The 13,789-nt window shown below is 35.7% G+C and overlaps 1 protein-coding gene across 1 annotated transcript; it reads right to left on the reverse strand.

Moving 5' to 3' along the window:
- Positions 1–2,821: 2,821 nt before the first annotated feature.
- On the reverse strand, positions 2,822–4,474 carry LOC131012273 (G-type lectin S-receptor-like serine/threonine-protein kinase SD1-1). Its single transcript, XM_057940189.1, has 4 exons — positions 4,042–4,474; positions 3,698–3,938; positions 3,484–3,612; positions 2,822–3,410 (listed from the first exon to the last, which is right to left on the reverse strand). The coding sequence occupies exons 1-3, from the start codon at positions 4,184–4,186 to the stop codon at positions 3,543–3,545; spliced, it is 456 nt and encodes a 151-aa protein (XP_057796172.1). The 5' UTR covers positions 4,187–4,474; the 3' UTR covers positions 2,822–3,410; positions 3,484–3,542.
- Between the last annotated feature and the right edge of the window lie 9,315 nt (positions 4,475–13,789).

The raw sequence follows: 13,789 nt of genomic DNA on the forward strand, positions 1-13,789 counted from the left end.
CCCTCTTTTCATATCATCCATCATTCTTCACCTCTCAAAAACCCTAGCCTCCATTCTATTCCATTTTTTTTTCTCTCTTCAACACATAAAAACAACACCAAAATCAAAGAAAGAAGGAGAAGACTTGAAAGAAGCTTATCAAGATTACATGATTGAAGATCAAGATTATAGGATTTGTCTATGAATCTCTATCTCTCTATATCTTTATTTATGTTTTCTTATGACTTGGGATTTATTTTTATTATGAATATGTTTGGCTAAAATCCCTTATCTTAGGGATTAGATTAGATGGATTTGTAATGGATTGATTTCTTTGTTCAATATATATCTTGATTGTGCTTATTGTTATCTTTTCAAGCCCTAGATTTATCCCATGTATGATTGGTTGGCCACCTTTTGTGCATTTCTAATTTGTGATTTGAATCGGGAGATGATAATTACAATAGATTAGGAGTTTGATATATATCATCTCAATAAACCAGGAGGTTGAGAGTTGGGTGAGGGCTTGTTGATCTTTTGTGCTCTTGGGAGTTATAGGTTAGAAATTGACCGGGGACGGCAATTATGACCCGTAATTTACTGTTTTAGTCGTCCGGGAGGGGGCTAAAACTACTGGGGAGATCGCCCTAGATAAGTAGGTCATATCAAGATTAATATTGATTTAGATTAAAATTTATTACAATCCATCGAAATCTAGTCCCTAGGATAACTTTCCTTCGAGTCATTCCCCAATTTATTAATTAAGTTTATGTTATTGTTATTTAGTTTGCTTGCTTTAATTCAGCTTTGTTTTAGTTATAAACATATCTTGTTTTTGGTTGTCTAAATAGATTGAAAATAACTTATTAATAGTATTTAGAAATTTAAATTCGCCAATCCTTGTAGAATACGACCTTGCTTCCCTTATATTGCAACTACACCGTACACTTACGACGTAGCTAAAATAATAGCGAACACTCATAAAATGTATCCAGTCTATTTTTAGCAAGTTTTCTATTCACAATAAAATGAGACCCTTACTTCACTCACAACTAGAGATGTCAATCGGGTCAATCCACAAGGTTCCGAGCTAGCCCTATCAAGTTATTTGGGTGCGGGTTAATTGGGTTGAAAAAAATTTCGAGTTAGAAATTTTTAACCCTAACCCTAAATATTCGGGTTTTGGGCTAGCCCATCGGGTTAGTCGGGCTCAAAATTTTATTTTTAAAAAAATTAACCAATATATTTCTATTGACAATATTATATTTGTAATAAATAAATACATGCATAAATAAGTAAAATTTTAATATCAACTTACATAATAAAGATATAAAGATGCAACATTTTGAGCAGCGTCATTTATGAGATAGTAGTTGGTTTGATTTATTTATTGGTTGGGGGTCTGCCTAACCACTCACCTTTGGGTGTTTTTTTTTTTTAATATATATATAGGAAAGTGCTCCAATGAGACCCCCTATTTTTAGTGAGATCTTAGACACGATCTCGTGCGTTTATTTTATCAATTCTATGACTGTATTGTATCTAGAAAGCGAATTTTTTTCTCAGGGGTTCGAATCCTGGTGGGAACGAAATATTTTAAATTTCGTTATTCATCAATATATACTGCATTGTTCATCAGTATATACTGCCTTGTTCATCGGTATACATGTCTTATTCATTGCAATCTAAATATTTTATGTTAAGTATTGAATAAAAAATACAGAGAAGTGAAATGATGATACTTTATAATATTTTATCATTTTTTAAATTTTATATCTAAATATTTTATGTTAAGTATTCGGATTTCGGCTAGCCCATCGAATTAGTCGGGTCGACCCTATCGGGTGTCGGACGATTCAATCATGGGCTAGTTGGGTTGTAGTTTTTATCGGGTTGAAAATTTCAACCCTAACCCTCTCGGATTGACAGGTTAATCTGGTCAGCCCACGGGTTTCAGGCTGAATTGACATCCCTACTTTATTAAAATTCGTGCTATTTATAAATGGATATTTTTTTATAAGGACGGAGGGAGTAAAAAATCCTTATAATATCCTATAACTCCAAATTAAAATGATAAATTTATTTATATAGCCTCCAAAAAATGAACAAAGATGTAGTAGTTAATTATTTAGAGGGTGTTTGGTTGAGCTTATAAGCTTAAGACTAAATTAAAAGTTGTTTAAGAAATTTATAAACTCATTCAAAGTGTTTGCAAAATAAATTATTAAACAACTAATAAGCACTAAAAATAAGTATTCAAAAAATAAGTTCCTTTATTTTAATTTTTTTTTATAATCTTATATGCAACAATCATTTATAAATATTATTCAACTATAATTTATTATTTTCATCACATATTATTATAAGTTTATCTTTATATTTTTGTACTCTAACAAATATTTTCTGTTTCTAACTTATAAGCTCAGTATTTTAACAACTTATTATAAGCATTTGAAAATAACATCTTATAATTGCTCAGACGTACAAGTCCTGAGCTTGACGCCGATAGAGATTATGACAGCAGAGCGCGAGACAAAGCTATATGGTTATGCGTGTTTTTTTTTTTTTTGGTCGAGAAGATATAAACTCATATATAATGGTCTATTTCAAAATTAACATGAATTCCATCTAAAGATTCCTGAACCATACCTGACCTAAGTTTATATTTTTTACTTGTACTTTAGTCTCTTTATCTTATCAGGCAAATGTCAGTTTATGTCTTAAGCTAGCCCTTTTTTTCCCAGTATTATCATAAATTACAATTGATACATTGTACCCCAAAGTGATATTCCGTGTTGAATGTAAAGTAGAAGGGGATTTGAGAAGTGAAGAAGAGAGAGAATTGAGAAAGAGATTTTGTATTCAATTGAATTAAGTTTGTACAGCTGCACATATACAAGGACTAAGACTAACTAACAAAGAAGCTAAAGGAAACTTCTCTTAACAAGCTAACTAAAACATAACTAATCTTGGTGACTCAGCAAGGTTTACAACAGAATACTTTAACATTCCCAGACACTTGAAATTCAAAGTCAAGCAAGGGGAGGACTAACATGGAAAATATAGCATTTGATAGAAGTCAAGATTATCCCATCACTTTGAATTAGAGGAAAATAGTTGTTTCCTCTGAGAGTGAGTGAGCAAGTAAAGTGTTAGATGTTTCATTTCTGAGTATATACATCTTTACCTTGCTTCTATATCCCACAACTAGAGTCGTTGCTCATTGAAGCAGTTGAAGTAGTTCGCATGAAAAACCCTGGCTTCTTGGGCTCAGGCAACACCGCGTCCTCACTGCTCAACATGAGAAACACCCAAGGCATCACCGGTCTGTCCTCGGCAGCCCCACTCGGATGCATCTCTTCACTTGGGATTCCACACTATCATCACACATTGGATCCATCAGTTCTAACTCTCTGCTTTCCTTACCATGCCTGCATTGCATCAATTTATCATCACTGCCTCTGCCAACACTAAATAAATAATCAAAATACTAGCTGTTTTCACCTGTTCTAAGAGGTTCTGAAAGGAACAAGGATGCTTGAAGCCTCTGTTTCTTTTTCCACTCACAAGCTAAATACGTCCGACTTGATGGAGAACTTTCCGTCATATGCATACTCAGGAGCCATATAACCACTGTTGATGTGAGGTTTCATGCATTAGGCCATGGCTCTCTATAAGTTATATATATATAACATGTCGTGTGTGATGAGAAGCTTACTATGTTACAATGACTCTGTCCGTTCTTGCTGTAATCTGATCATCCCCTTCAAACATTCTTGCTAAGCCAAAATCTGAAATCTTTGCATTAAGGTTCTCGTCTAACAAAATATTGCTCGTTTTCAGGTCCCTGTGGATGATTTTGAGCCTGGAGTCGTGATGGAGGTAGAGCAGGCCTTTTGCTATCCCCATAATAATGGTAAAGCGCTTCGCCCAGCTCAGTACTGCACTTGTACTCTCATCTGCAAGTGTTGATGATTTTGAGTTAGTATAACAAAGATGGAATCAGACAGATTCTGTGTGGCTTTTTATGAGGGAAAAAAAATTAAAAGATTATGATCAAACCGAAAATGAAATAGTCCAAGCTCTTGTTGTGCATGTTTTCCTCTCCTTCACTGCAACATCCCAGAATTCTAACAAGATTCCTGTGCTGCAGTTTGGAAATAAAGGAAACTTCAGTTTTGAACTCCTCTGTAGAAGTTGTCAACATTCTTTTCACTGCAAATACTTCTCCTGTTGATAGGTTTCCCTGCAATGTCCCCACTCAATAGATTAAGCCTTGTAAACAGGAGCAAAGCCACCTTCTCCGATGAGAGAAGTTGTTTGTGGCTGCTGCAATGGTTGCCAAATCGAATAAAGGTAACTCCAATTCCTCACCTACCTTCTTAGAAGCTGTCAAAGGAGTTACACAATGTTATCTTTCCTGTGTAATGTAAACAATCAGCACATATGACCTTGTCTCTTGCGTCGAAAAAGCCTCCAAAAGCTAAGAGCAATCCAAACACAGAAGCAGCAGCAGCTATAAGCTTCAACTCTCTCTTTGCTGGCCCTTTCCTCTTCCTATTCGAATCCATCGCGTCTTATCGAGCATTAGTAACAAGGTCTGATAAACCCATTTGCAGATTGAGTGTGTATGTGTGAAAGCGGCAAGCAAGAAAGCTGGAAGTTTAAGTTTGACTAATATAGTTATAAACGGAAACCGCTGCCTCTGGGATGTGAAACTAACAATATTTTGGGTCCCTCTCAAAAAAGTAAAATAAAAATTTGTGTCTCTTTGTGTTTCATCTCGTCATTCGTTGCACCTTCCTTGGTTGTTTTTCGTGGGGTTGAATCATATTAGGTGCGCTATCTATTATTATTATTATAGAATTGCAATCATATGATTCATATCTACGTATATATTTGTGTCATGTGCAAGATCGTATAAATATATGAACACGCAATTTTAATCTAAACTGTTTTGGCGTCAAATTTCTATCTTCTTCCTTTTCTTTCCTATTTTAAGTCTAAAATTTGTTAAATTCGATTCATAAAAAATATTCAATATGCATCTTAAATTAAAGATAATAAAAATATCATTATTAAGATATAAAAATCATAACAAATAAATTTGAAACACAAAAATTATTGTCATTTAAAGATTCAAAATTAATAAAAAAATTATTTTTTATTTCTTTCATTTTTCATATTTTCTCTCCTTCACATGACATCTGCGTTTTGTTTTATGACTAGCGTATCTTCCACGCGATGCGCGGTGATTATGATTCTAGACACGCTTGAGCTACACATATACTCCCTCCGTCCACCAATCAACTACCCATTTGCCTCTAAAATTTTGTCCACCAATTAACTACCTACTCTGCTTTATGGACATATATACCCTCCCTTACTTTTTAAATTACTACACTTTACCAATTGGACCCACCACACTCTATCATTACTTGTCTACTTAATCCAATTTTTATCTTCATTAAATGGAGTAGGATATTTTAAATTTTCAGTTTATTTATTTTCTGAAAATTTTATTTCCAATTTATTTATTTTCGGAATTTTCAGTATATTTATTTATTTATTTATTTTTGAATTTTCAGTTTATTTATTTTCTAAAAAAATTATTTTCCAATTTTCAGTTTATTTATTTATCTATTTTCCGAAAATTTTAATTCCAGTTTATTTATTTTCTGAATTTTCAATTTATTTATTATCGAATTTTCCGTTTATTTATTTATTTATTTTCTGAAAATGTTAATTCCAGTTTATTTATTCAATTATTTATTTCCAGTTTATTTATTTTCTGAATTTTAAGTTTATTTATTTATTTCCAGTTTATTTATTTTTCAGTTTTCAATTTATTTATTTATTTATCTTCTGAAAATTTTAATTCCAGTTTATTTATTCATTCATTTATTTCCAGGTTTTTTTGTTCAATTTTCAGTTTATTTATTTATTTATTTCCAGATTATTTATTTTCGAATTTTAAGTTTATTTATTTATTTCAAGTTTATTTATTTTCTGAATTTTTAGTTTATTTATTATTTTCGAATTTTCAGTTTATATTTATTTATATAATTCCATTTTATTTATTTTCTGAATTTTCAGTTTATTTATTTATTTATTTTCGAATTTTCAGTTTATTTATTTATTTCCAGTTTATTTATTTTCTGAATTTTCAGTTTATTTATTTATTTTCGAACTGTAAGTTTATTTGTTTTCTAAAAAAAATAATTTTCCAGATTTTAATTAATTAATTTATTTATTTTTGAATTTTAAGTTTATTTATTAATTTAATTCCAGTTTATTTGTTTTCTAAAAAAATAATTTTCCAGATTTTCATTTATTTATTTATTTTCAAATTTTCAGTTTATTTATTTATTTAATTCCAGTTTATTTATTTTCTGAATTTTTAGTTTGTTTGTTTATTTATTTTCGAATTTTTAGTTTATATTTATTTATTTAATTCCAGATTATTTATTTTTTATTTATTCATTTATTTATTTCCAGATTATTTATTTTTTATTTATTTTTAAATTTTCAGTTTATTTATTTCCAGTTTATTTAGTTTTGAATTTTAAGTTTATTTATTTATTTTATTTATTTCTAGTTTATTTATTTTCTGAATTTTCAGTTTATTTATTTATTTTTCGAACTTTAAGTTTATTTATTTTCGAAAAAAATTATTTTCCAGTTTTTTATTTATTTATTTATTTATTTTCGAATTTTCAGTTTATTTATTTATTTATTTATTTTCAGTTTATTTATTTTCTGAATTTTCAGTTTATTTATTTATTTATTTTCAAATTTTCAGTTTATTTATTTTTCAGTTTTCAGTTTATTTAATTAAAGAGTAAAAAAAGAAAGAAAGAAATAGCTTATAAAAAAAAAAGAACACTTTAATAAGTCAAGACATTAAAATAATGTCAAATAGCTAATGAAAGATTAGTAAAAGTAATCAAAATATATTAACACTACCCTTTTAGTCTTTTACACCACTTTTACACCACATTTTCCAGCTTTCTTAGTTTCCGTGCCGACCATCAAATGGGTAGTTGATTGGTGGACGGAGGGAGTAATATACTTTCTCCTTTCACGAAAAGTATATATGATATTATTGGTGGGCATGATTTTTAATAAAATGGGTGGTGATGTTCATATAGTGAAAAAAAGGTCATATCATTATAAGAAAGGAGTAGTTGAGATTAAATTAAGAATGATATGTTTATGTAAATAAGCAATATCATTCAATTATTTACTTCTGCAGTCAGCCAGGAGAGAGTACTGGCTCTGATACCAATGACACCGTCCGGGAGCCTCATAATACGTACACTCAAGGTAATATATCAATTTAGTATCAAACCATTATAACGTGCTTATAATTATCATGACACGGCATACAAAGCCTTAGATTTTCTAAGCACATATATAATGCAAAATACTGAATTCAATCACCGTACATATATGAGGACCGTAGACTTGCATGGATTGACAATATACATACATAATGTTCTGTAAGAAAAAGACTTTTTTTTTTTAATTTAAAAACGATTTTGTAGCATAGATATGGACATGGTTTCGAAAATGACTAACAGAACATGATTATATGCATATATATAATTTGCAGGGAAGTATATAGACTTACATGGAATTCTCTAGGATGGATCGGAAGATAAAGAGTTTTTAGCCAGACATGTTGCTAAAAGGAGAAGAGTATTATTTATTTTCAGTGTATCCTTTGACTATACAGAGCAACCCTTTATATAGGGCTGGCCAGAAGGAGACTAAGTTACGTCTTCTCTATTTTACTTGACACGTACAATTTCATGCAGGTGTATGAAAACACAGGTGGAACCTTCAAAAGCTACGACGTACAACAGTAGTGTAGGATACATGACACGTACAAATTAAAGCTATGACACGTGCAAAGTTTCTAGGATGTCTTTGATGTTGAGCATGCAGTTGAGCACGTAGCTTGCTGTTGTGCCATCTCCTCTTCATCATCAGAAGACCAGGACAGCTGGATGTTTTGAAAGTATTCCAATATGTCTGCTTCTTCTTTGGTGATATTAGGCGTTTTGGCAGCATCAGGCTTCTTTGTTGTATCCGGATTCTTGGTTGACGTGTGATCGGTGGTTGTTCCTGGAGTGGCCACGTCTTCTTCTTTTGGATGAAATACAAAGGAAGTGTATACCAGCTTCTGTTGGGTATCCACGGGGGTGGTATTATTAATGATGCAAATATGATCATACAACTCATTTTGTAGTGCAGCATCATGTTGGATGGATGTAGAAACAGTCTTCCATTTAGTCCATAAGGGAAGAGGTACTAGGTCTTCCTTCATTCCATCAGAATATGGGCGAAGACATATTAGGATGAGATGAGGATCGGATTGATGCTTGTTGAAGGTGTGTAGCTCTCTGTAAAGAATAAGCAGCCATTCTTCGACGGGAGCATACCAGAGTAATAGAGAAAGACACCATATATACCAGTATGAATTTAAGGAGAGTGTGGTGTTGAAGTTAATAAAAACAATCCCGAGAAAAGGTTTTTGGATATCAAAACAAGCATCTTGGAAGGACAGTTGAGACTTAGAGATGTGCATGGCCAGAAACCTAAATATATTTTTTCGGGCAAAAAGGCGAATAAGGCGCAGTGAGGTGAGAGGGATGTTTGATAGTGGTAAGGGTAGATTGGGTGGTTCAGATGGTTTTGTTGGGGTTTTTATATTTTCTGGTAAAAACGGGTTTTTCCCCTTCCCACCCACACAAACATAAGACTTTTGTTTCCCTTTTCTTTTTCTGACCATGAAAATAACTGGAAGTACCTTGGTGGAGGAGATGAGCTGAAGTTGTGGCTTTCGGGATAAGTAATCAGGGATAACGTTCTCCTTGCCTTTGATGTGTTGAACTGTGAATTGATACTTGGAGAACCAGTCTTTGAGTCGTAGGAGTTGCTTCTCGGGGACTCCTTTGTTTCTGAGTTCCATTATGGTCGGGAAAGAAGTATTATCCAACTGGACAATGAAGTTATGGCCAATTAGATGGAATTCGAATTTCTTTATCCCATTCTTTACGGCCAGAATTTCCTTGTAGACAGCATGATAGTGTTTTTCTGAGTCTTTGAAGGAACCGCTGGCATGAGCACAATAGAACATCTTCTCCTCTACTTTCTCTAGTAGAATAGCTCCCCAGAACTCGTCACTGGCGTCAGTCTGAAGGATGCGCTGTCCTTGACCGGGGATGCGTAGGGATGAGAGGTCTTGGCAAACTTCTTTAAGGTATTTGACCGCTGCAGTTTGAGCTGGCCCCCAGGGAGGAGCGTTTTTGCGAAGAATCTTGGAGAGTGGATTGGTATGGCGTGAACAGTTGGGGATGAAGTCCTTAATGTAGTTGACAATACCAAGGAACTGCTGTACTTCTTTGATAGATAAATTTATCTCTGGGAATTTCTGCAGCTCTTGAGAAATGTGAAGGCCTGGTTCATATTTTCCGTCGGAGATCTTCATACCCAGGAAATCAATGCTAGCTTGGCCAATGGTACTTTTCTTTTTGGAAAGCATGATGCCAAAGGTTTGAACTATCTCCAGAAATTTGTCGAGTAGGACATAGTGATCTTCTTTGGTTTTGGAGAATAACAAAATATCATCAATGTAGACAAGGGTGGAGTATAGTATAGGATAAAAGAGTTTAGTCATGGCTTTTTGGAAGAGTGAGGGTGAAACTTTGAGGCCAAAAGGCATAACTGTCCACTGATATTGAGCCATAGGGATACAAAAAGCTGTTTTGTATCGGTCCTTGGGATCAATACCGAGTTGCCAGAAGCCAGATTTTAGGTCAAATTTAGAGAATATTCGAGCATCTGAGAGGTGAGCAAAAAGCATTTGGGTTCGAGGTAAAGGGAATTTATCATCAAGGAGATAAAAGTTGAGAGGCTTGTAATCTATTACTAACCGTTTTTTCCCTCGTATCTGCTCAGCTCGATTGTTGACATAGAAAGCCTGGCATGCCCAGTTTGAGGTGGTTGGTTCAATAAGGCCAAGATTGAGAAGTTGACTGCATTCTTGTCGGGCCAGGGCTAGCTCTTCAGGGTTCATCCTAGGATGAGTGGCCTTGGTGGAATTGATATCTTCATTCTTCTTGAAGGGGAGTTGAATGAAGAACTCTTTATTTTTCCACAGAGGTGACGGATGGCGAAAGTCAGCATGAGAGTCGGCACAACATTTCTTCAACTGGTTGGAGAAATGGAGATATTCGTCGGCAGTCTCCTGTAAAGAGAATAGCTTCTGAATAGAGGTATATGGCTGGAATCTCCTCTTGTATTTGACACCTTGGGGTAGTATTTGTAATCGTTGTGCTTTGAAGAATAGATCAAAGCCCATAAGAAGATCATGCCCATGTAGTTTGCTTCCAATTACTTTCATCCAGACGGTACATTCTGGGAAAAGTTGAATACCAATTGGATGCTTTGAGATTAACGCAGTATGGAAGGTCTGACCGTCATCGGCGTAAAAATATTCATGATGAGATTCCCACGCCTCTGGGGGTAGAACATCTGGATTCAGCATGGTTCTTCTTGCTCCAGTATCAAGTACGCCGATGACCTTGATGGGTCTGTCATACTTGGTCTGTAGTATCATTACTTCCAAATGTGGGGAAGGTAATGCTTCAGGCACGATCAGATTCGTCTTCAAAGATGAGGATGGTTTTGTCATGAGGATCGGAACGCCGTCGTCTGAGGATTCTTCGGAGCTGGATGTATCGTCATCAGAAGATTCCTGCAAAATAAAGGAAGTATCGACGTTTTGTTCATCTTGTTCGGAGAAGAGGGACTCCACATCTGCATCTTCGAGATCTGCTTCATTAGATAAGAAGGCCTGAGAGGCAAGCTTGGAAGACTTGTTTGGTTTTGAAGGACAGTTCTTTGCATAATGTCCTTTTTTGTTGCAGAGATAACATCTGTCAGTCTTCTTCTTTCTGAATGGTTTTCGTCGGAAGAATCTGTATTTCTTCCTACTGGCTTTCTTCTGGAACTTGGTTTTCCCTTGCTTCTTCCTTTTAGAAGAACATTTGCATTCTTTATCCTTGCATTTGATCTCCAGGTAAGATTTGTTGCAGATTGCTTTGGATAGATGCTTTCTTTCGGACATTTCTTTGAAGAGACTCTGTTGTTCACAGAGTTTGTCTAGGGCCGCAAGGCAGAACTGATGGATTTGTCCCATACTGATTTGGGCTATTTCTTTTCTGGAGGCTTGAATCATCCTGCCCATCTCTGGTTGGAGTTCTTTTGGTAAAGATGCAAGGTAGACATTCTTGAGATTGGGATCGTTGTAGCCGTTGAGGATGTAAAATCGCTCTGACATCCTCTTAAAATGCCAATCCAAGTCTTTCCTTGAAAGATAACAACACCGCATGGAGAAATATTCTTGGGAAATGGCCTTCGTGTATAGAGAAAGATCTCCAATGAATTCTCGATGGATTTCTCCTAGTACTTCACCAGGTGTTGGAGACATCAGCAGCTGTCGTTGACGATATTCTCCAAGACTAAGGAACCATTCTCGTAGAGTCCCTAGGAATCTAGAAGTAAATTCCTTCAGGACTATTCTGAGATCCGCATCTTCCCTGTTGAGTTGATTGTCAAGCCAGGCAGCAAAAGTATGCATCCTGTCGCGGCGCTTGTGAAAGGGGACATCATCGAAAGAGAACCAGGGACCACTGGACTGCTTTGGAGCTTTGGCTTCGTCGGGACGGGAAACATAGGGTTGGTCAATGGATTCAGCATCCGAATCTACTTCAACTGGTTCAGTATAAGGTTGACTGGACGTCGTAGGATCGGCCATCAAGATTGCTGATAAATCTGTCATGCCGATATCTTCATCGCCAATGTTGACGGAGAAAGAGGAACTGGATCCTTCAGATAACTCGCTCATTTAATCAATTATGGGCAATCTGTTCACCATGAAGGCTTGAGAGGGTTGTGATTCGGAGTCTGGTTGCTTTCCTCTGGCGTCCTTCTTTCTGCTTCGACGCTGAGTATCAAGTGGAATACTTGATATCATACCAAAATATTTAGAATATTCTGGTGATTCGTGAGGAGTTTGGAGGTACTCTGGAGAGGGCATGAACATGGCTTTGGCTTTGAGCTTGTCATCATCGATCTGCTGCAGTTCTCTCTTGAGCTTCTTGATTTCAGCTTCCTTTTGAAAGAAGTCTGGTCCAAACTGCCTTCTAGCAATAAGGTCTTGGAGCTCTACGTCAAGTTTAGAAATTCTGCTGGAAAGCTTTTGTTCAATATGGTGTAGTTGCTTTTCCATTATATAAACCTTCTCTGTAGAGTCATGAACTTTCTCTAGAATCTGAGTAACCTTTGAATCAATATTGATGAGAGAGTTATTTTGAGCTCTGGCATTCGAAGTTTGCCAGTTCAAAACTTCTTCCCCTTGATTCAGAGCTTTTCGTTGGCCCGGGGATTCAATCACAGTACTCTGTATGTGGGGGCGAGTGAAAATATTATTGATAGGATCCTCATGTTTAGTGAGTGGAGGAAACTCTACATCATAATCCTTCATCATGAAACAAGGACTAGGGGGTCCTCAGAGAAAATCAGGATGATGTAGATATGGCCTTCGATTGTAGTCGTCGAAGAATTCATCGTCGTAGTAGTCATCTTCATCATCATCTCCATCATCATCACTGGAATCACCATATTTGCAGGTACACCTCGGATCACACATCGATGGGTCGACGTCCCATATGAAATGGCCGTTGATTCTGTCAGTGTAGCACTCCTTCCCATTGTGTTGAAAGGAAGAGATGGGGATTGGAAAATCATCCGAGAACGCCATCTGGCTGTTTGGAACAGGCGTAACCAGCAGCTGAAACATGGGATTGGATGGTCCTTCGTCTTTGACTGGAGTGAAGATGGTCTTTGTCTTTCCATCTTTCATCTTTTGGAATCTGAATTCCGTTGCTTGGATGGGTTCAACAGGACGATGTAGCTTTTCGTAGTTGGTGATCCATTTCGTGGGAACTAGCTTTTCAAGATCATCTCTGGTGATCTGCCTTGGTACTTGCACGATCATGGGAACCTCGGTGCCTGCTTCAGCGAGTACCATGAGTGCGTTGGGAGTACCTTGATTCCTCAAATCCAGGCTATGATTCTGCAACCGGTATACTATTTGATGGTGTAACGTCACCATGAAGCAGTTGGGAGCTTGATCAGCGCCGGATATCTGTATTTGCACCTTAAAAGTAGATTCTAGAGATGAATCTCGTAGAGATAATGCAAAGTTAGGAAAAAAGGTTATTACAACACTACCCGAATTAAGGGTAGTTAAAACAGTTCCTATTACAGCATGTTCATAGTGTAAATATCTAGTATCGAGTAAAGCAATTCCTGCTGTAACAGGGAGTCCTTTTCTTCCATTGTATGAGAGAACAAGCCGGACTGCACCAAGATGTAGATGTGTGTATCCTTCTTTCAGCCATGCATCTATGTACTCCGGAGGGATGGTCAGGGTAACATATTGTTCTTGAGTAGTGGCTGGAAGTCCGCACTGATCCATTTTAGATGATTGTACGTACTCACGTATATGAGGATTTTTTGAGGTGATGAGAGATCTAATGCTCTTAGAAAGGATGCCATATTTTCGGTAGATATTATACGGACTGACAAGAGGTGGGACTGTTTGTTCGACTATGGCATCACTGGGAATAGTAGTGTATTCTACAAGGTGTTCTATACTGGATGTATGTTGCTTTGGCAGAGAAAGTGCTGAGGATTGAGAGAGGATGTGTTGGGTTAAGGTAGGGGGTAGTTCCAT

The sequence above is a fragment of the Salvia miltiorrhiza genome, chromosome 2, assembly GCF_028751815.1.
Source record: "Salvia miltiorrhiza cultivar Shanhuang (shh) chromosome 2, IMPLAD_Smil_shh, whole genome shotgun sequence".
Taxonomy (NCBI): domain Eukaryota; kingdom Viridiplantae; phylum Streptophyta; class Magnoliopsida; order Lamiales; family Lamiaceae; genus Salvia; species Salvia miltiorrhiza.

What these genes read in the sequence shown, in the direction of transcription:
- LOC131012273 (XM_057940189.1), bottom strand. Translation starts at nt 4,186, where the DNA reads ATGTTGACAACTTCTACAGAGGAGTTCAAAACTGAAGTTTCCTTTATT. An exon ending in CTTGGACTATTTCATTTTCG is followed by an intron (nt 3,939 to 4,041) that starts GTTTGATCATAA and finishes CAACACTTGCAG; the next exon opens with ATGAGAGTACAAGTGCAGTA. An exon ending in GACAGAGTCATTGTAACATA is followed by an intron (nt 3,613 to 3,697) that starts GTAAGCTTCTCA and finishes TCACATCAACAG; the next exon opens with TGGTTATATGGCTCCTGAGT.